Source organism: Lynx rufus, unplaced genomic scaffold (assembly GCF_022079265.1).
Source record: "Lynx rufus isolate CCGP_SWC_20201006 ecotype Redwood Valley unplaced genomic scaffold, mLynRuf1.p SCAF_17, whole genome shotgun sequence".
NCBI lineage: Eukaryota > Metazoa > Chordata > Mammalia > Carnivora > Felidae > Lynx > Lynx rufus.
In genome coordinates, this window is record NW_025814831.1 from 1340211 (window position 1) to 1363701 (window position 23491).

The 23491-nt window shown below is 45.3% G+C and overlaps 1 protein-coding gene and 1 gene segment (V, D, J or C); both read left to right on the forward strand.

Annotated features, from left to right (window-relative positions):
• Nucleotides 1-14255, forward strand: part of LOC124512412 (immunoglobulin heavy variable 3-23-like) — a 35993-nt gene extending 21738 nt beyond the window's left edge. The window contains 2 exon segments of the V gene segment in view: nucleotides 11171-11481; nucleotides 14193-14255. Coding sequence covers nucleotides 11171-11481; nucleotides 14193-14255 — 374 coding nt within the window.
• Nucleotides 14256-14301: 46 nt separating this feature from the next.
• On the forward strand, nucleotides 14302-16524 carry LOC124512413 (disintegrin and metalloproteinase domain-containing protein 21-like). Its single transcript, XM_047079895.1, has one exon. The coding sequence runs from the start codon at nucleotides 14302-14304 to the stop codon at nucleotides 16522-16524; it is 2223 nt and encodes a 740-aa protein (XP_046935851.1).
• The last annotated feature ends 6967 nt before the right edge of the window (nucleotides 16525-23491 follow it).

Sequence of the window (23491 nt, forward strand, 5' to 3'; positions counted from 1 at the left end):
CTCAGGACCCGCTGTGGAACTTCGGGGAGACGAGGGCCCGCGTCCAAACCGACAAGAACCCGGTCTCCTCAGGACCCGCTGTGGAGACGTCGGGTGGACGAGTGCCCACGTCCACACGGACAAGAACCCGGCCTCCTTACGACCCGCTGTGGAGGATTCAGGGGGACGTGGCCCCGCGTCCACACGGACAAGAACCCGGTCTCCTCAGGTCCCGCCAAGCAAGGAGCAGGTGAGGAGAAAGCCAGGCCCCGCGAAGAGCAGCTTCCGGAACCCGGAGGCTGAGGGGGGCGCTGTTCCCCAGACCCTGGGGGGAAAGGACCCTGCGCGGCGTCGTGCGCGGCGACACTGTGTCCCCCGCGGGGCTTCCCTCACCGGCGCCGGGCGGCGGGGCCGCGCGGCCGTGTTCCTGCTCCGCGCCCACTCGGTTCCCGCCGCTTCCTCATGCGGTTCGCGGTCCGGGAGCGCGGTCCCCTGGCGGAGCTTGCACTCCCGCCGCTCTGGCCTCGCGGGTCCCTTCAGCCTCCGCGCGGGGCGGGGTGTCCCTCCCGAGTCTGCGACGGCGCCGTGGGGAGTTCGGTGCGACACCCCGGAGCTGCAGGTCGCTCCCGGCAGGACACACGTGCTCACGGGGTCGGTTCCTCGGCGGCCAGGAGCACAGAGCAGCTCTCCGCCCCCAGGCGCCTTCCTCCGTTTCTGTCCCCAGTGCCCTGCCCTGGGACAGCAGGCCTGCCACCTCCTTGCTTACATTTCCTCTGGGGCACGTCGTTCCTTCTGCTGCGGTTGGAAATGGCACCGTCTCTTCCTTTCTCTTTCCGACGGGTCGTCAGGAGCGTGCAGACGTGCACGTGGTGTGTGTGTGTGCTGATCTCCGATCCTGCGAGTGTCCTCGTTTCTCCTTCCGTTGCCCTTGGAAATCACGCCGCCAGTTATGCTACCAGCAAAAGTGGGTTTATTCAGGGGTAGCGGAGAATTGCCATCCAGGCCCAGCAAGCTGTGGCAAAACCGCGGCCGGGTGGGGAGCGCACGGAGAGGAACGCTGTTTCGCGGAGAAGAGGAAGTTGGGAGGCTGGTTTTGAAGCGAGGTCCGCAGGAGGAGAGCAGGGCTGCAGGGCGAGCAGGCGCCTCCCGGGCCCGGCTGCAGGCGCGGTGGGTTTCCTGTAGGGGCCGCAGGGCACAGCTTCCCCTGGTGGGGCCTGAGCCTGGGGCTTCTCTCTGCGGAGGGTTCTAATCCTGGGTCTGTAGCGGTGGGTTGTTCCCGAGCCTGACCCTGGGTGCTGGGCTCCGCCTTCCAGCCTCCCCTCCCCGCCTCCCGAGTCCACTTCGGTGAGATGTCCCTTCATTGCTTTTCGCAGTTCTAACAGCTTATTAGTGGCGTCTTGTGGACAACCGGAATTCCAAATCCCACTGCTTCCGCTGCACCCAAGACACGTGGCCACCAATTGAACCCTCCCACGTGCCTCTGGCTCACGTGCTGCCTCCTGCAGGGCCCGTGGCCTCTCTGCCTGGGTGAGCTGGGTCTGGGCGTGGGCCTACGTCACAGCGTTTGACCCCTCTCTTGCTTCTGTCATGCGGGGCTGACACTGTTGTTTGGAGGAGACCTTTCTCTGTGATTTCAGACGTGCAGTGAACGTGTCACAGCAGCGCAAATACGCTTTACCTGGACGCTCGTTTCTTTGCCGCGTTTGCCACTTCACATGAGATACTTTGGTGCGTTTCAACCCAAACGGGGACGCCCTCCTGAGAAACCACCACAGAACCCCAAATGAGGAAATCCCTGCGTTTCCACATTAGAACCCAGACCACAGGCCCACTTCAAGAGTCCCCACCTGCCCCACTGTGAAATGTCTTTTCCCATTCTGATCCGGTTTCTTTTGGGGAAGTGCTCCTGAGACTTTCCCCTATCTGTGTAACTTGGGGGGATTTAAAGAGCAAGATGGTTCCTGAGTGGCCTTTTCTGGATGGCCTCTGTCACTGAGGATGTTTTCTGCATTCACCCATGTTGTGACGTGTATCAGTCCTTCCTTTTTAAATTCTGATTAAATGTACGTAACATAACATTTACCACATAAGTCACTTTAAGCATACAGTTGTCTGGCATTAACTGCATTCACACTGTTGTACATCCATCTCCAGAACGTTGTCGTGTTCCCTGAGGGAAACTCTCTATCTGTTAAACCCTAAATCCCAATTCCCCTTTCCCCTCGGCCCCTACAGCCACATTCTACTTGGTGTCTCTGAGTATGACTTTTCTGGACACCTCACTTAAGTGGAACCATACTGTATTTTCCTTCTGTCACCGGCTCATTTCACTCAGCATAATGACTGCCAAGTTCAGTCGGTGTGCTAGTGTGTGTCAGAACTCACTTCCTTTTTAAGGCTGAATCATATTCCATTGTGTATATACTACATTTTGTTTATTTACTCACCTGTGAATAGTTACTTGTGTTGCTTCCATCTTTTGGCTGTTGTGAAGAAGCTGCTATGAATACGGGAACATGAATACCTGCTCAAGGCTTTGCTTTAAATTTCCAGATGTAAGTGCAGATGTGGAGTTCTGTGATAGCTTTCTGAGAAACCAGTATTCTCTACAGCCACAACATTTTACCTTATTTCTTTGGATGACAGAATAATATTCCTGTTTAAGGGTCTGCCCCAGGTTGTTTATCCATTCACACACCGATAGGCATTCGCATAGTTTCTACAATTTGGCTATTGTGAACAGTGTTGCTATGTATGTGCACATGCACTTTGTTTAAACAACTGTTTTCAATTCTTCGAGATATACATCTAGGAGTAGTATTGTTGGGCCACATGGTAATTCTATGTTTTTATCTTTTTTTGGGGGGGGGATTGCCAAACTATTTTACACATAGTCTCCACCATTTTACATTTCCACAAGCAAGGTTGGAGGGTTGCAGTTTCTCAACATCTTTACCAACATTTGTTATTTTGTAGTTGTATTAATTAGAGCATTTTTAGTGCGTGTAAAAGGGTATCACACTGTGGTTTAAATCTTCATTTCCATAAGGACTATTGATGTTTAATATCTTTTCAAGTGGTATTCACCATTTGTATGATTGCACTGGGGAAAGATATATCCAAATCCTTTGTCCATATTAAAAATTGGGTTGTCTTTTTGTTGATGAGTTGTAAAAACTCTTTATACATTCTGCATAACAGGCTCTTACCAGACAAATACTGTGCAAATATTGTCTTCCATTAGGCTTTGTCTTTTCACTTTGGGGATAGCATCTTCTGGTGTACAAAGGTTTCTAATGTTGAGAAAACTAAATTTATCTACTTTTTCTTTCCTTGCTTGTGCTTCGGTGTCATCTCTAACATTGCTAAACCCAGTGGTCATGAAGATTTATCTCGATATATTGCTTCCAGAGGTCATAATTTTACATTTAAACTGTTGATCCTGGGGCGCCTGGGTGACTCAGTCAGTTAAGCGTCCGACTTCAGCTCAGGTCACGATCTCACGGTCCGCGTGTTCAAGCCCCGCGTCGGGCTCTGGGATGAAGACTCAGAGCCTGGAGCCTGCTTCCAATTCTGTGTCTCCCTCTCTCTCTGCCCCTCCCCCATTCATGCTGTGTCTCTCTCTGTCTCAAAAATAAATAAACGTTAAAAAAATTTTTAAATAAAAAAATAAAAAATAAACTGTTGATCCATTTGGATTTGAGTTTGTATATGGTGTGAGGTATGGACGCAATTTCATTCCTCTGCACATGGATAGCCAGCTGTTTAGCACCCTTTATTAAAAAGACCATTGTTTCCCCAATGTCATGTTGTCTGCTCTTGTCAAAATTCAGTTGACTAAAGATGAAGGGGCTTATTTCTGGGTTTTCCATTAAATCTCACTGACCTGTACGTATCTTTATTTTTGTAATGTTTATTTATTTTTGAGACAGAGAACACACGAGTCCCAGAGAGAAAGGGAGAGATAGGAAAGTGATTGGTGTGCAAAGGAAAGGGTTTGGATAGACCTGAGAATGATACATTTCTTTGACCTGTGGTTATTTGGTTGTCCTGTAACTTGATTATGTTCATCTAAACTCATAGAATCTTATAATAAACATGGTCATTTACCATATTTAAGTTACTTCTGTAAATATATCATTACTTTCATTATTAGATAAAATTTTATAAAATTATTTCTATAAATACTTATGTCTTCACACTGTGTATTGTGTTCCTTGTTAGCTTGGTGGTTGTCTGATGACCATGTAGAGTAGATAGGATGGACCAGTTGTGTAGGGGGGACAGATTTAGTTCATTTCATGAAAGTGACAGTTTCTAATGCAAGCCTGTGGGGTCAAGGGGCTGAGATGGGGTGCAAAATAATAACATCATGGGAATGAACTCAAGGCTATTGTGGAGAGAGTCTGTCATGTTTTATCATACAGTTCTTTCCTCAATGTGAAGTATTATGAGGAGACCTGCCAACCTAGCAAACTGTTGTTAAATCCACAGGAAATGAATGGAAGAGTCCAGAAGGAGGCTGGCAGGTGGTGGATGCAGGGAGGGAGCCTGGTGGGCAGAAGCCTGGTGGTTGAGCAAGGGCCTGGAAGGAGCTGTAAATGTTAGGCCAGAAGGACGATGGTCCAGATCCAGGACAGAGCTCTTGTCCCTGCACATCCCAGAGCTCAGGACATCCTGGGAAGGGAGACCCTGGGAACAAATGGGAGTGGAAGCCAAAGCCCCAGAGGGAGAAGCAATCTACAAGGAGGCATGTGCTACCCCTTGTGGAAGCTGTATTCAGAAACTATTGAAGTCATAATTATTTCTTTTGTATATCCAAAGTTGGAGTCAAATATTCTTTTCCCTGTGTAATTATGGTCTTTTAAAAAATATTGCCAATAGTGGGTAATTTCATTCAAATACATGCATAATGATGTGAATCCTCTATAATGACTTTAATATAACATAAAATTATCTATTATCTATCTATCTGTCTATCTATCTATCATCTATCTACCCTCTATCATCCATCACCTATCCACTTATCATCTATCTACTATCTAGCATTCTGATCTCTATTTGAAGTCTATTCAACTAACTCAGCATTTATCTCTTGGCACATGCCTTCAGGACTATGAACACATTTTCTACCATTTCTTTAGGCTCCGGATTGTTACATTCCAATGATGTCCAGGTCAGCCAATCCATTTTCATTACTGTGGTTGTTTTAGTGCCATTAACTTCTTACCTCAGATACTGATGGTCTCTGTGCCATATCAGTGAAAAGTCCCCCACTTTTCTGTGACATCTGTGCCTCCTCCCTGAGTTAACAGCTCCTTGTGTTGGATGGGGATTTCTCAGGAGATGGAGACACCAGCCATGCATGGGAATCATATCTGCAGGTGACAGAAAGGTGTCCATGTCTTGGTGTCTGTGCACTTAAAGATGTCGGCACTGCTTCCAAGCTTTGCAGATGACTGAGGAAGCAAACCCCATCAGCAGAGAACCATCAAGATCAGAAGTCTCCAGGTGTGCTCAAGCTCTGCAGGTAGTTGTCAGGTGAGGTTAATACATCAGTGTGGAAACTGAAAGAAATATGATCCTGGGAACAAGTGTCCTTTGCTTGTTATATTTACACCAGACTGCACATCAATATAGATTTTTCCTATGCAGTTATGTGAGGAATGACTGTTAAAATTGAATGTATTTAAAGACTTGATTTGGAAAGTTTTCTGGAGAAAATATGGATCCCTTCAAATATCTTTTGGACAGATATAGTGAATTGTGGTCCATTCATTTGTTCACTATCTGATCAGAAAGGTGAGGCCATCACTTGACCTGCCTCCAACACAATTCATAGACTAAGTGTTGCCTTGACCGAGGACCAACAAGCATGTGGATCCACAAAGAGATGCCCACAGGTGGACCTGGAAGGACCAGGGGAACCTGACTCAATTTTTGTCCACTTATAAGGACATGCTCCCTCCCACACAGGCAAACTTCTCTAGATCTAGAGAAACTCCAATCTCAGGGTGTGGGAGCCCACAGCTCTCTCCTCAGACAGGGCTGAAATCCCTAAGGAAGGCAGAACTGTATTCGAGAAAGAGAAGAGACTGTAGGGCCTTCCTTGTGCCTGGTGAGAGGTCCCAAAGGTGAGGGTTTCAGATGTCAGATGTGGGATGATGGGAATGGTTGTGACTGCTGGTGACTGGCCCAGGCTGAGTCTTCTTGTCCCCAGGGGTCCTATCCCAGGTGCAGCTGCAGGGGTTGTGCCCAACTGGTGAGTGCCTTGCACACTCTGCACCTCACTAGCAGCATCTTGGGGTTCTCCATCTCAACCAGTAATTTCTGGTGGAATTGGATCCACCGACCCCAGCAGAGTGGATGCAGTGGATGGTTCACATACTATCCTATATTCTATATCACATACTAGGGTCCAGACCACAAGAGCCACATGTCCATCAGTTAGGCAGTTTGTTAGGCAAGAGAAAGAGGGATAAAGCAGGTGCTGGCCTCACCCTTGGAGGTTCCCCCAGGATTAACAGCCACACAATCAGAACCGCCTCTAAGGGTTAACAGGACAGGATAGGCCTAGCCACAGAGCTGTCTCAAACACCACAAAGGACTTCTGAGAGCTGAGCATGGGCCCAAAAATTGCAATTTGCCCTTAGGTTACCTAAAAGTCATGAAGGGGCATTCAGGACACCAGGGGTAACTGAGATCTCCTGGGGTGCTCAGGTTACCAGGGGGAGCTGAGGACACCATGGTCACTTAGTTCTGCATGGAGCACTCAGACCTCCAGGGGGATGCTCAGGTCTCCATGGGGCATTGAGGCCACTAGTTGCCACTCAGTTCACCTGGGGACACTCAGGTCATCGGGAAGGCACAGGACACCAGGAGCCACGTAGGTAACCTGGAGGTTCACAGGTCTCCAGGGGGCACCCAAGATCTCAGAATTCATATCCGGAACCAGTGTTTCAGGGTCAGGTTTCCTGTGGAGCATCTTTCTCATTATGCCCTGCAAGCTTCATCCTGACCAGTAAACAGTACACACTGTTTCCTAAACCATTTACAAACACAGATGTCTTGTAACATTTAGAGTGAACAGTCATATACTAGTGCCGACCTTGACAGAGACCAAGCTCGGGGATAAATCAACTCATATACAGACCTGTGCCTCACAAGTACACGGGCCACCATTTAGGATATATATAAGTGATTTTCCAACAGAGGAGACTGACTCATTCAAGTGATCTAAATTTAATATATTAGAGCAGCTCCTCTCTCCTTTTGTTTTCCTTAAGGTTTTCCTTTGATGCCCATGAAGAGAGACCATGAGGAAAGACCCTTGTGGTTGTCGAAACCCCACAGCGTCTTCATCAACTCCACGACTTTCTCTCAAGATTCTCAGGATATACACGTTCCTGTGAGAGAAAAGAGTAGTTTCTACCCTTCACTCCCTTTGTTCTCCATCCAGTTCAGGAAGCCAGAGACAACCAGTGGGGAGGCACACTGAGTCAAGTCTTACAAAACGGTCAGCCAGGGGTCCATTCTACTGAAGGAGTTAAGGAATCATCCACGGGATCCACCTGTCTCTGCACCTCGTCTCCACAGAACATGAGGCCCAGACCTTCCTCACACTCAGCTGGACATGAAGTCAACTGTATGGGAGCAGATTAGGAACTCGGTTTAGTGGGTTATTTCACCACAGTTTTCCATAGTGGCTACACTATGTTGCACTCCCATCAAGTGAATTCTAGGATTGCCTGTTGTCCACATCCTCAGCAACACTTGAGATGTTCTCGTTGTGTTTGCCTTATTTTGTAATAGCCTTGCTATCAGTTGTGAGGTGATATCTCAGTGGATCGGGGGTGGAATTCTCTGATGATTAGTGATGATGAACACCATTCATATGCTGGATGGACATTTTTTCAACCTTAATAGCGAAATGGATATTTACATGCTTGACCCAAATTTTAATCAGGTGATTTGTTTATTGTTATGATTATAATTGTGATTTTTGCTATTGATGTTAAGAAGTCCCTCCTGTATTTTGGATATTAACTCCTTTTCAATATTTTTAATGTAATGTCTCCCATTTCATAGACTGCCTTCTCACCCTGCTACTATTTTCTTTGCCCCCTTTCTAGTTTGATGTAGTCCCCCTTGTCTGCCTTGGTTCTCTGTGATTTTGCTTTTGTATAAAATAAATCATTGTCAAGCGAATATCATGATGTTTATCCTGTGTGTTTTCTTCGAAGCCATGTTGGGTCAGCTGTTCTGCTTAATCTTTAATCCATTTTGAGTTTTTTTTGTGTTGACATATATGTATGATGCAAGATTATGGCCAAATGTCATTATTTTGCATGTATTTTGCATTATTTGCATTATTTTGCATATATCAACACCATTTTTTAATGTTTCTTTTATTTTTGAGGGAGAGGGACAAATCATGAGCAGGGGAGGCACAGAGATAGAGGCAGAAACCGAATCCAGGCTCTGGGCTGTCAGCACAGAGCCTGATGTGGGGCTCAAACCCACAAACCATGACATCAGTACGTGACTGGAAGTTGGATGCTTAACCGACTGAGCCACCCAGGCGCCCCTAGTCAACACCATGTTTAAGAGACACGATCCTTTCCCTACTGCACATTGTTGGAAATCTCATGGAGGATTTGCTGACTGCATCTGCACAATTCTACTTCTGGGCTCCGTAATGAGCTCCACTGGTCTATATGTCTCATTTCATGCCAGCAGTACACTGTGGGAGTTAATGTACCTCTGCAATATATTTAGAAGGAAGAAGTGTGATGTCTCCAGGTTCTCTCCTCTTCATGATTGTTTTATTACGTCCATGTGCTGTGTGGTTCCCTATGAATTAGTATACTTTTCAGATTCCTTTAAAAAAAAGTCATTGGTATTTTCATTGAGATAAAAAGATAAATATAAAATTAACATAAAGAGATACATCATAGAAAAGATACAGACTATCACAAATACAGAAAACAAATCAACTTCATTAAAATTTGAATTTGGAAAGATAAGTGAAATTTTAAAAACATAGGTAGCCTAGGGAAATAGGTAAGATTCAAACAAATGCTATCGGAACTGAAAAAGGAGACATAACTGAACTAAAGACATGAAAAGATAATTAAAGAAAAACTTAGGTATTTATAGGCCAACAATTAGATCACCAAGAACAAATTACACATTTTCTAGCATCATGTAAGCCACAAAGACTCTTTCATGCAAAAATACAAAAGGAACCAAACAAAAATTAGTAAGAACATACCCTTAATATAAAACCTTCACCCTCCAAAAAAGCAAGGCTTTATTAAAATTCTACAATATTTAAAGAATAATTAATGCCAATACTTCTCAAACTATTACAAATTGCTGATGAAAAAGACCACTCCCACATGCACTTTATGAGGACACCTTTACTCTCACAACAAAGCCAGAGAAACACAGCACAAGAAGGGAAACTACAGGCCAGTGTCTCAGATACACATACATGCAAAATTCCTTGGTTAAGTCTGAGCCTACTGAATTCAACAGCACACTGAAAGGATCATACATGATAATCCAGTGTGATGCATCCCTGAGATGCACGTTTCCTTCAACATACACAAATGCAAAAATGTGATGTCCTCCATGAACAGAGGGAATGACTGAATCAAAGCCATCCTTAATTTATTCATAAAATCATTAGACACAGTTTTTTCATGAACAAAAAACACATCTTCATCACTTTAAAATAACTCAATTAAAAAGGAGAAGGAAATTACCTCCACACGATCATGGCCACTATGAGAGCCCACACCTGACAGCATATTGAACATAAAATACTAAAACCATTACTGCCACATCAGTAGCCAGGCAATGATGGTCATCCCCAACAGAAGTATTCCACATGATAACGTGAAGAATAACGATGCCGCCTCAAACCATGTCATCGTGTCACAGTCCTTATTTGGATGAAAGTCACGGGAGAAACAGCCAGTCCAAGGACACTCAGACCCTCCTGTGTCCCTTGACAGCAGGATATAAATCTCCCTTGGGAAACTCCCTTCCCTGTACCAGGAGGGGAGAACCATCCTTAGCACCAGAATAAGGAACTCAGGGACAAGAAGGTTGTGCAAACAAACCTAGTTATTTGTTGACTAGTTAAATACCCCAAAACAACACCTTTGCCTTGACTCTTGCCAAATCCAATGTTTTGTTGTCTGAAAGTCACAAGTGCCACCTGCTTTGTTCATTCTGGGTGTCATATTATTAGGAAGCCCAGGCACTTGCAAAAGGAAATTTATTCTCCCCTTTAGATCAGTCTTATGTCAATTGAATCCTTACACCGGGTGAAAGCCCAGAAGAAAAGAAGGAAAAAGCATTCTTCTCCTACAACTGGAAGAAGTACCCACAAACTTTGGCAATAAAAAGAAATAAAAGACATTTAAATCAGTAAGGAGGAAGGAAAATTATTTGTTTGCAGATGACATGATCTTAAACATAACAAAACCCTAGAGATACCACAAAAAATATTAGAACCAGTTTTTTTAAAATGAGGAAAAGTGCAGGATGCAAAATGAACAAACAAAATGAATAAAAATAAACCACCTGTGATTCTACACACCAGCATGGAAATATATGCAAAACAAATAACAAAATTATACAACTGAAAATGGGACAGAATAAAGTACTTGGGATTAAACTTTATAAATTATGTAAAATAATTGTAGAGTGAAAATGACCTTTGTTGATGAAAGACATGTAAAAATGCACAAGTCCCTGCAAATATAACTGTGCTCACTGATTAGAATTCTTCATATTGTCACAGCGCCATCTACACAAACTACTCTACAAGTGCATCCTTAAACTTGTTCACTTTTAAAGAATCAAATCTAAGTCTGGAGTGTAATATATATGTCAGAGCACATGCAAATGGGGCCTTCTCTGTGCTGATAAAACCCGCCCAGCCCGACCGTGCAGCTGGGAGACGAGCCCCAGCCCCAGGAGTCCCAGGTGTTCCCATTCTGTGATCAGCACAGAACACACACACCTCACCATGGAGTTTGTGCTGGGCTGGGCATTCCTGGTTGCTCTTTTAAAAGGTAATTCATGGTGAACGAGGGACACTGAGTCTGTGAGTGGACATGACTGAGAAAGAGTGGATGTGTGACAGATTCCTGACCAAGATGTCTTGTGTCTGCAGGTGTCCAGTGTGACGTGCAGCTGGTGGAGTCTGGGGGAGACCTGGTGAAGCCTGGGGGGTCCCTGAGACTCACCTGTGTAGCCTCTGGATTCACCTTCAGTAGCTATTGGATGAACTGGGTCCGCCAGGCTCCAGGGAAGGGGCTGCAGTGGGTCGCAGCAATTAGTGGTAGTGGAGGTAGCACAGGCTACGCAGACTCCGTGAAGGGCCGATTCACCATCTCCAGAGACAACGCCAAGAACACGCTGTATCTGCAGATGAACAGCCTGAAGACCGAGGACACGGCCACATATTACTGTGCGAAAGACACAGTAAGGGGACCTCACTGGGAGCCCACACACAAACCTCCCTGCAGGAGGGGATCAGCACCACCAGGGGGCGCACACTATGCACAATTTTGCTTTGTTCCCAGGCGCATGTGCAGATGGAGGTTACAGGCAGGTTTCCTGTCAGGGTCTGGGGCTTCCTCTCCACACAGCAGTTTTCCCAGGGAGCCTCCCTGGTTATATGCTTCTGTGTTTACCTATTAACTCTCTGAATTAGCAACTGGGTTGTCATAGGGAAACTAGACTAACGTGCACAAAGACACAGTTGTTTGCATTTGCTTACTCCTGTCCCTCAACATGAGTGAATTACATATTTCCTGAGGCACAAAAGCTGAACCTTTACAAGAGTCCCAGATGCGCTCCCTGTGCAGCCAGGACCACAGGATCCCACAGCTCCCCATTATCTTCACCCAGCCCTTGTCCCAATCAAACAACGTGAGACTTCCCTCCTGGCACTTGCTACTCAGGACGTTAAATGAGCTACAGCTTTATTCAATTTCTCTAAACAAGACATAAATCGTCTCCATGTATTAGTCAGGATTCCCTCGAGCAACAGAACCCAAAGCACATTGGTTTCCATGACAAAATATGTTGAGAAGTCCCATGATCTACTGTCACAAGCTGGAGACCCAGGAAAACCAGTGATTTAACTTTTGTCTGATTCTGAACTAGTGTCTAGTCTCAGAACTTGGGGAGCTGATGAAGTAACTCTAAGAACAAGGATAGGAGGAGACAAATGTTCCAGTTCAAACACGCACATGGGAAGTAAAAATGAAGGAATTCTTCCTCCCTCTGCATCGGATTCTACTCAGAACTATAATGGAATGGGTGATGACCAGGCAGAAAGAAACCATGGATGGAAATGCCAATCTCTTCTGGAAACTCATCACAGACATCCACAGAAACAGTAGTGAATCTGGGTACCCATGACTCAGTCAAGATAACCCATAAAGTTAATCATGACAAGGCAACTTCCTGTAAACGTGGAACTCAAAGACTGAAGACTTGAATTTAAATTAAAAATAAAACAAGAGGGGCGCCTGGGTGGCTCAGTCGGTTAAGCGTCCGATTTCAGCCAGGTCACGATCTCACGGTCCGTGGGTTCGAGCCCTGCGTCAGGCTCTGGGCTGATGGCTCAGAGCCTGGAGCCTGTTTCAGAGCCTGGAGCCTGTTTCCGATTCTGTGTCTCCCTCTCTCTCTGCCCCTCCCCCATTCATGCTCTGTCTCTCTCTGTCCCAAAAATAAATAAACGTTGAAAAAATAAATAAATAAATAAAACAAGAAAATTAAATACATACATATATGAACTATTGGGACTACCTCAAAATAGCACGCTTCTGCACAGTGAGGGAAACAATCAACAAAACTAAAAGGCAACCTATGGAATGGAAGAAGATATTTGTAAATGACATATCCTCAGGGTTAGTATTCAAAGTATGTAAATGTTTTTAAATTATTTTCACATTATCAGTAGAGAGTGTGTCCATGCAGTTCATCATACTGTCGTATGAGAAGCAAAATTAGTGTTTCCACTTTCGTACTGTGTTAGGATCTCACTGAACATGAGACCCACACTCTTCACAAACTTTTAACCGTACAGTACAGTATTGGCAATTACAGGTGTAATGTTGTGGAGACCCCTCTAGAACTTAATCATCTTGCATAACACAAAATCATAGCCCTTGAGATCTACTCCTCATTGCCCCACCCTACCAGCCCCAGACAACTGCCATTCCACTCTCCGTTTTATTGTTATCAAATCCCAAATTCAGCTGAGTATTTCTGGAAAGGTCAATGTTCATAGTTTCAGTTTTGGTGGGAAAAGAAGTTGAGCTTTATTTAGGAGGCCAGCCACCTGGAGAAAAGGCAGACTCTTCTCCAAAAGCCAACTCTGAGGGTTTCTACCCAACTCAGGGGATTTTAAAGGACTAGACAGTACTTAAACAAGGGAGTTCCATGGTCGATACCATCTTTCAATCATGTGCAGCCTGCCATGGTGCAAGCTGCCAATGTAACCTCAACTCCCCTGCACCTCCAGCTGAGGAGAGAACCTCACATGCATGGGAGGAGACTGCCAGAGGCCAGGAAAGAACCACAATAAGGGATTAGAGGGGAAAACCCCTGGGGTTCACACATGTTCAGCAGTACTTTCTGTTCTCACCAGATGGCATAAGAAAAACTAAAATACAACCTTGTACTTCACCAATCATGACACAGAATACTGGGAAATGTTTCCTCTGTAAACTCAGAGGAAGCTTCAAAGCAACAACCAAAAGGATCAAATGGCTTGCAAACTAATAGCCAACCAGAATAAGACATGTAAAATTACAAAGCGATGTTTTTCAATACGTACAAAGGTAAAATTGACAATGTCTACCTCTACATCCCAAGGAAGTAGGAAGCAGTGGTCTCCATAATGAGGAAAAGCAGTAATCCATGGAAAGTGACCCAGCAGTACCACAGGACATGGAATTGGTAGAGAAGTTCAGGGTATTAAAATTGCATATCCCACATTCACTAGCTGGAGGAAAGATGGAATGTGTTGAATACAGCCTTGTCTCTGGGTCCAAGTCTTTACTATGTCCATGTGAGCACGCTTGGACATGGCCCACCTCCCTCTGCCACATGTGCCCCAGCTGAACGGATGTGCAGGGTCACCCAATGCCACACCCTGTGACTGTTACCTAACCCCACAGGTGGCTCCCAGGTGCAGGGTGCTGGCCACCTCGCACAGCCCTCTGTTCTGTCAGATGGTCTAGACCTGGCTTTTCTGAGGATCCTCCACTTATCCATTCTCACTGGCAGATGTCTCTGAGCAGGGGCATGAGGCTGGCAGACGGCCAGGTCACCCTGAGGGCGCCCCTCTTGCTGTTTGCACTCTGGGCAGTGCTGGCTCCTGTGCAGGGTTCGCAAGGGCATCCCTCATGGCGCTACATCTCCTCTGAGGTGGTAATTCCCAAGAAGGAACTTCACCATGGCAAGGGCGTTCAGATGCCTGGCTGGCTGTCCTATAGCCTGCGTTTTGGTGGCAAGAGACATGTTATCCACATGCGACGCAAGAAACTGTTTTGGTCCAGACATCTGCTGATGATGACTCAGGATGATCAGGGAGCCTTGCAGATGGACTACCCCTTCATCCCTCCAGACTGTTACTACCTTGGCTACCTGGAGGAGATTCCTCTTTCCATGGTCACCATGGACACGTGCTATGGGGGTCTTGAAGGTATCATGAAGTTGGATGACCTTGCCTATGAAATCAGACCCCTCAGCGATTCCCAACGGTTTGAACACATTGTTTCTCAGATAGTGTCAGACATCAGTGCAACGGGACCTACTTATAAACTGGGATATAAGGAGGATAGGGACCCCCTGTTCTCTCAGAAAACTGCCAGTACAGCCCCCAGGATCAATAATAGGATATTTTCATCCCATAAAGGCATGATAAGAGGATTTGCTCAAAGTTCCAATTCAATGTATCGTGTATATAATAATATGACATTGTGTATAAAATTCATGATAGATATGGTTAGCTTAATAGACTCAATGTACAAAGGTCTTGACATAAGGTACCATCTTACTGCAGTTCTTGTATTTGATGTAAGAGATCCAGTCAACATGAATGATTATAGAATTCCAGGTGGTGAATACTACCAATTCCACCATACCTACTTGTACAATGTCATACAACCTAGTGCATCCTTCATTGTGGTTAAAGACGGACCAGAAGATTATCAGTACAACCCTAGAATGTTTGGCTTCTGCTCTTCTCAAAGCCTACATATGGTTGGTCACCTAGGCAGACATTATTTATTGTTAGCTGTGGTAACATCTCATCTCTGTGGAAGAAGCTTGGGTCTGTATTTTGATGATCATGATTGCAGCTGCCAGAGGAGGTCCAGCTGCATCATGCACAGATACCCTGGGTTGACAGATTCCTTCAGTAACTGTTCTTTTGTGCACATTCAAAACATGCTGAGTACTGAAAAGCATTGCCTATTTAGTGAACACCTGAAGTTCTTCAACGCAAGCCTGGCACACATACGTTGTGGAAACTCTATAGTGGAGGATAGGGAGCAGTGTGACTGTGGCTCCTTCAAGGAGTGTAATGCCAACCCCTGCTGTAGTAATGACTGCAGATTTGAGAGTACATTTCTCTGTGATAAAGGATTGTGCTGTACAAACTGCACCTTCTCCGCTGCTGGGACGCTCTGCAGACCAATCCGAAATATCTGTGACCTTCCAGAGTACTGCCAAGGGGGATCTTCTGGCTGCCCTGATGATTTCTACATGCAGGATGGAACCCCGTGCAGTGAAGAAGGCTACTGCTATCATGGGAACTGCACTGACCGTACTATGCACTGCAAAGAAATCTTTGGTGCAAGCACTGTGGAGGGTCCAGATGTCTGCTACCAGATTAATAAAAAAGGCCACCGATTTGGACACTGTAGAAGAGAGTTTTCAGCCAGACGCTTTATTCAATGTCATGACCGAGATGTCAAGTGTGGAAGGCTGCAGTGTACCAATGTCACTCACCTCCCTCGGTTGCAGGAACACGTTGGATTCCATCAGTCTAAAATCTCAGGAGTCTGGTGTTGGGGACTAGATGAACATCGTGCCACAGGAACAACTGATGTTGGTCATGTGAGACATGGTACCCCCTGTGCTCCTGGAAAGTTCTGTCAGAATTCCCTCTGCAATGCTACTATAGGTGAAATAAATTACAACTGTTTGCCTGAGAAATGCAATCGTAGGGGGATTTGCAACAATAACAGAAACTGCCATTGCCACATAGGTTGGGATCCTCCATTTTGCAAATTACGAGGTGCTGGTGGGAGCACAGACAGTGGACCCCCTCCAAGAAGAATGCGGTCAGTCAGGCAAAGTCAGGAATCCGTGGTATATCTCAGAGTGATCTTTGCTCGAATTTATGCTTTAATCACTACATTCCTCTTTGGCATCGCCACAAATGTCAGAACTGTCAAGACAGTGAAAGTTAAGGAAGAGATTGCTGGTGAAGGCAATCCATAAATCAGCCTCCAGACCCCTGAACAACAATAGGCAAACCACCTGGTGCATCTGTGAAAATACAGTAATGAGAAGTCAAAGCTGACATCCATGTTTCCAGGGGTCCCCAGGCACATCACAGGTCTGACACCAGGTCTCTCATGGGTCACTGACCAGCACTCTGAAATAAAACTTGAAAACTGCATGCTTGTGGCCTCTATGTATCTTGTAAGCCTGTAAGAGCCCAAACTGAGCCCAAGACTCTGCGCAGAGGACCTGAGTCAGCAGCTGTGTCCTGAACTGAGGTGTCTGGTTCCAGAATTAAGAGAATTTGACACAAGCTCTTTTAGGGACAAATTCATGAGTTTTCTCCAAAACTGTGCTCTTGCACACTGAGCTTTTTCTCATTTTCCAGGTAATCTCTCCTTCCCCGGTCCCAATGTGGGTTCAGGGTAATGGAGGGCTACCACCCACCCACACTGCCTGTCCCACACTGGGGTGTCTGTGGGTATGAGGGAAGGGGACCAGAGTTAGGTTCCACCTAGCACAAGCTGTGCCTCCCTGGAGAGCAAATTTCCAAATGTGGGAGACTGAGACCATGAGGCTGAAACTAGCACTCAATGAAATCAACCAGAAAGGTAGGCACAAGTGCTTATGGATGACTCTGGCATCCAGAGAGAGCCCAGTGAATGTGAATCCCTCTCTCTTTCTTTTGCCTACTTTTCAGTGAGCTGAACAGTGACTGTAGTTGAGCCATGGTGAATGTCAGATGGCAGTCTTCAGAACAGGATTGTGCCAATGGAAAACCAGTCTATGCATATCTAAATAATTTTCAGTGCTAAATAATTTTCAATTCTAGAGTATAGTGTAAAATTAACAAAAATAAAATGTATAAATGAATGACAAAACTTTTTAAACTGACATTTGTAATGATATTTTTTTTCCCGATGCAATACAGGTACAAAGTACAGTATTTTCAACAACAACAAAAATCTCGCAAACTTAAGGACTTGCACTTCTCTCAGCATCCACAGAAAACCACTTTTAGTCTATAGCAATGTTTGTTTCCAGTGCTTTCCTCAATGCATATAGTTTGTGCTCTTACAAATACATCGTTGAACCCTACCCTCTCTTTTCTCCAAATATATTTTGATGTCCTATCCTTGAACTTTCTTCCTATTTCCAACATTCAATCTACATTTAAGATACCGCAGTCCATTTTTGTGCTAGATAATTCCATAATTTTAGTAGTATTAATGGCAAATTTAAATGGGCGAATCAGATACCCACTCACTGCCATGTCCTTTTTTATTTTTTTTAATTTAATGTTTGTTTATTTTTGAGAGAGAGATACAGAGCATGAGCAGGGGAGGGGCAGAGAGAGAGAGACACACACACAAAGAATCCAAAGCAGGCTCCAGGCTCTGAGCTGTCAGCACAGAGCCCGACACGGGGCTCGAACCTATGAACTGCAAGATTATGACCTCCTGAGCTGAAGTCAGGCACTTAACCGATTGAGCCACTCAGGTGCCCCCAAAAGTTTATTTATTTTGAAAGAGAGAGAGTGTGTGTGAGCAGGTGAGGGGCAGAGAGAGGAGAGAGAAACCCCAGCAGGCTCCAAGCTGCCAGCACAGAACCCAACACAGTGCTCAAACTCACTAACCACGATATCATGACCTGAGCCAAAGTCAGACACTTAACCGACTGAGCCACCCAGGTGCCCCACTGGCATGTCCTTTAAGTGTTGATGGTTAATGACATGACTCCTCAAACCTTGTTCCTGTACTCCTCTCTGTCCCTCCCATGCAGACATCCCCTGTGGCTGGGAAGGTCTCTCTGTAAGGGTCCCCTCCCTTCTCCTTAGGGCTCATCTACACTCCAAATGCACTGTTGGGTGATGAGTCTTCATCGCATAGGAATCTCTATTTTCTGTGTTTTTCTTTTTCTGATTTATAATCGTCCCATCATGTCTCCTGACATAACTAATAGCTTATGACGGCAGTCCCAAGATAGTGTATGAGGAAGTGTGAAGGTTCTGGGCAATGTGACTTCTCTCCAGAGAAGAATGACATCACTGCCATGCCACCCAGAGTCAACGTGCAAGCAGGTCACAATACTCCGTCAGGGACTGATGTGTGAAGGCAGCTCTCTTATTCACAGGGCACAGGCTTGCAGTGGCCCAGGTGACAGCCTGGGCTGTCTCTCCTCAAAAGCCCATCAAGTCCAAATTGACCTAATCTGCACCCCAGACTATGGAAAGCTAGAGTTAGGTTTGTTTTATCTCTTCCCTAAATATATTCTTTAAAAAATATTATTTTTTCAGATATCATTGCGTACAGTATGCATAACTTTAAGACATACAAGGTGTTGATTTGTCGCATTTATATATTACAGTGTTATTACCACCATGTGGTTAGAGAGCACTTCCATCACCTCACATAACTATCATTTCTTTTTGCAGTGATAACAGCTAAGACCTAGTCTCGTAGCAATTTTCAAGTTTATAATCCAGTATTATTGAGTATAATTTCTATGCTCTGCATTAGATCTCCACGACTTATCTACTAGTTGCAAGTTTGTACCCTTACACATCTCCCCAAACCCCCACTTCCCAGCCCTTGGCTACCAGGAGTTTTGTATTCCACATACAAATGGTATCACACAGTAGTTGTCTTCTTGTTAGAATAATGCCCTCAAGGTCCATCTATGGTGCATCAAAAGGCTTGGTTCCCTTCTTTCTCATGGTTGGACACTATTGTATTCACATCTTCACCCATACCCACTTAGGTTATTGCCACACCTTGGGTGTTGTGAATAATGCTGCAGCAAACATGGGGGTACAGATGCCTCTTTGAGATCCTGTTTTTATTTTCTTTAGATAAATACCCAGCAGTGGAATTGCTGGGTCATGTAGCAGTTATATTTTGAATATCTTGAGCAACCTCCAACTGGTTTCCACAGTGGCTGCCCCAATTTGCATTCCCACCAACAGTGCAAGAGGGTGTCTTTGCTCCACATCCTCACCAACACTTAACGTCTCTTGTGTTTCTGATAATAGCCATCCTAACAGGTGCATGGGGACACCTCATGGTGGTTTTGATTTGCATTTGATTAGTGGTACTGAGCATCTCTTAGTGTACCTATTAGCCATATGGATGTCTGTTGCTTTACAAGCTTCTCAGGAGCTTCCCTGATATAACCTGAACCTGGACCCTGTACTCAGAGACCAAAGACAGGGGCAAGACCCTCCAGGTTGGGAGGTGGCAGTTTTAATGAGCAAAGGAACTTACAAGGTTTGTCTCAGACATCCATGAGATGAGTGGTTTCTGTATCCACCTGCCAAATCTTAATAGTTTTCCTATAGAAGCCAAAACTGGATTTAGTCATGCATACTGTTCAGACAATCTCAGCACCACATCACTATCTCAAGGCTATAACCTTGGAGCAGCTTCTAAGAGCATTCAAGCTACAGGGAACACACATTCCAAGGACAGGAGAAGAGGCATGGGGCCTCCTAGTGGGTGGTTTAGCCCTTGGGGCAACCAGTGGTCACATCCTCTCAATAACCTTCCTCCAAAGTTTACCTTTTGTGATCAGCTCTTATAATTTCATGGGCCCCTCTTCCAGACTGTACCCTGAGCAGTCAGCAAAGGGGTTTCACTAGCATGTGGGTGGCGCCTGTGGTGGATGTCTGGCTGCATTGGAGGCAGATGCCACATCTACAATATGGAACATATTGGCACAGGCCAGCAGAGAAAATACAGATTAAGCAATGATTCCCCAAATCATTGACAACTTTTCCATCAAGATCCCCATGATCCAAATCATTGATCTATTAATTTCTCTAGGCTGGGGGTAGATCATAAAAGGCATTGTTTGTGAGCTATGTGATTCATAAATATGACATAGTAGCCAACTTGACAGGTATGAACACACAGCATTCTGTTTGGAAATGGCACCGGCATCTGATAAGTCCAGATCAGCATGCTCCCCTCCCAGGATCATGACTAAGGCATCTAAGACGCTGGCAATGTTGCACACAGCCACATGGTCATATGAGTGTCACCACCTTGCCCAGTTCTCAGTGGTCCACCATTGTCCCCCCCGTGACCCATCTGGCTTTCTTTTTTTTTTTAATTTTTTTTTTCAACGTTTATTTATTTTTGGGACAGAGAGAGACAGAGCATGAATGGGGGAGGGGCAGAGAGAGAGGGAGACACAGAATCGGAAACAGGCTCCAGGCTCTGAGCCATCAGCCCAGAGCCCGACGCGGGGCTCGAACTCACGGACCGCGAGATCGTGACCTGGCTGAAGTCGGACGCCCAACCGACTGCGCCACCCAGGCGCCCCCCATCTGGCTTTCTTACTGGCCATGCTGGGCTGTTGAAAGTGTTGTGATCAGGGCACATAAAACCCGCTTGGTGCAGGTCTCAGATAAGTTCCATCTCTTTATGCCTGCAGGCAAGTTATATTGTTTGACAGTTAACCACACTTTGCAAGGCTGACACACTTGCCAGTTTCCAGTTGGAGTTTCCCATTAGCACTGGTTTGATTAACTTGGAGGCAGAATTCACCAATAGAGGCCTGCAGAGTTCGACTTTGTAGATTATCAATGCCCAGTATGTTCTCTGGTATGGGGCAGATTAAAAACCTCATATTCTAAGGAAGCAGAATGCCCAACTTGCAGTGTCAGAAGGGACCTTCCTGACCATAACTGATTGGCTCTGTAGCCACTGATGGCACTGAGGGGGCCAGAAAACTTCTGAGGGTTACCTTGGATTAGAATGCATTCTGTTCCCGTTCCCACCAGAGCCATCATGTTGTGTTTATTTCTGAAGGACTTAGCGAGCTCAACATGGGGCTTCTAGTCAATCCCAATGGCCCTCACCTGGAAGTGGTTTTGTTCTACATCCTCTACCTGGGGAGTAGGAGGCACCCACCCTGAATAGGACTGTGTCCCTGAGGCCTCTGCTAGAACAGGTGGAGTATTAGGGACGGTAGGGGCAGACTGTTATTCAGGTTTTATGGCTTTCCACAAGCCAACCAACACAGTGTTGGGTTGTTGGTCTATCTCTTTAGGTCCCAGCAGCAGTGAGGTCAAACCACATTGCCTCCAGGGTATTTTTGCAGCCAGTGGGGAGGGGTCCTTGGTTTTTGAAACTCCTTCTCTATGTTGAGCCTTTCCCATAGCCATGCCCATTCCTGGGGTCTATCCATTTCCCCCAAATAGCAGTGGATTTCCCAATATCTTAAATATTTTGTCCCACAACTGGGTTCAGCATGGATATCAGCATCCCATATTAGGTGCTGGGGGTGGACTGGATAATCTTGTTTTTTTATTCCTGCAGTGACTGTGGCCTGATCAAGACTTTCAAAGACAGGAGTGTGGATTACCTGTTTTGTTCCCAGTTTCCTAAGGGTTTTTTTATGTCACACCTGTAGGTTTTTAGGGTCCCATGTGCCCAGGAACATCCCCCACATTGGGCAAAGCCTCACTGAAAGCTAAGATGACCCAACCCATAAGGAAGTGAGTACTTTGGATCCCCTGAGAGCTATGCAGGAGCTGCTGGTGGGCAGCTGTGTGGTAATGTTGCTCTTCTTCTCTGCCCCCTGCCGGTCAGAGAAGTGCCATTGCCCCAGATATTGCACAGCTACACCAAACATGCCTGGGCACTTTCCCTGCCCTTCTGCTGGGACTCACCAACTATGTCAATAAGCTCAGCAGGAGTGTGCTCTCTCATCAGGAACATTTCCTCAGCTGGGTGCCGCCCTACTGGCTGGGGTTGTGCTGTGCTTTTGCTTTCCTTTGTATGAGGGGTCAGACGGCATGGGGCATTTCATCTGTTTTCTGATGAATCATCACAGCTTCCTGCTCTTTATTTTTATCACCTTTCCATGGATTCTACCTCTTAACACATCAATCAAGCTTTGTCACAAGTGCTTAGACCTTAACCTGCCCCAATGTATACCCTCCTTGCTTTGCACAATAGCACACTGGCTTATCTTCTGCTCTCCCATCCTGTCTGCTAGGCCCGAGGCTAGCAGAGAAGTGGACAACCTCATGTCCTTCTCTACTCTCAGCTCTTCTTCCAACTTTTTAATTTGAGCTTCAGCCTCTGTTTGGACTTTGGTGGCCAGTTGATCTGCCTGTTGTGAAGGCCAGCCCACTGAGGCACTCATTCATTTCCCTCTTTTGCTGCAGTTTCTAAAATAAGTGCATTAGATTGGCTGGAATTTGGGGGATGTCCCTGTATTCGTGAGGTGGTCTCCAAGCATCTAAATATATGGGCCATCCCTCACTATATAGAAGTCATTTGCAGATTTGGGATTTCTCCCACAAATGCCTCATTCCCATTTCATTTGTCTCCTGGCTGGCTCACCAATTGTTGGTTCACAACCCCCCAGAGGCTGCCTGGTATAATCCTTTAAAAAATGTCAATGTAGCTCTTCTTCCCATTTTTTAATAAAATATTTTGCTTTTTTAAATTGAGTTTTCTGAGTTCCTCACACACTTTGTGTATTAGCCCATGTCTGATATATGGTTTGTAAATAGTTTGTCCCATTCCACAGGTTGAATCTTCATGTTGACTATTTTGTTGTTCAGAAACTTTTTGACCTGATGTAGTTTCACTTGATTTTTTGCTTTTGTTGCTTGTGATCTTGGTGTTGTAGCCAAAAAATCATCACCAAGTCCATTATCAAGGTTCTTCCCTATGATTTCTTCTAGGAATGTTATGTTATCAGATATTACATTTAAGTATTTAATTCATTTTGAGTTAAATTTTGTGAGTAGTGCAAGATACAAGTCCAATTTCATTTTTCTATATGTGACTGTCCTGTTATAACAACACCATGTGTTGAAAACACTATAATTTCCTCATTCTGTGTTCTTGGTTCCTTTGTCAAATAGTATTTGACCTTATATATGACAGTTTATTTCTGGACTCTCTATTCTGTTCCTTTGTTCTACAGATCTATTTTTAATCCAGTG

Coding starts and splice junctions, on each gene's coding strand:
- LOC124512413 (XM_047079895.1), top strand. CDS start 14,302: ATGTCTCTGAGCAGGGGCATGAGGCTGGCAGACGGCCAGGTCACCCTG.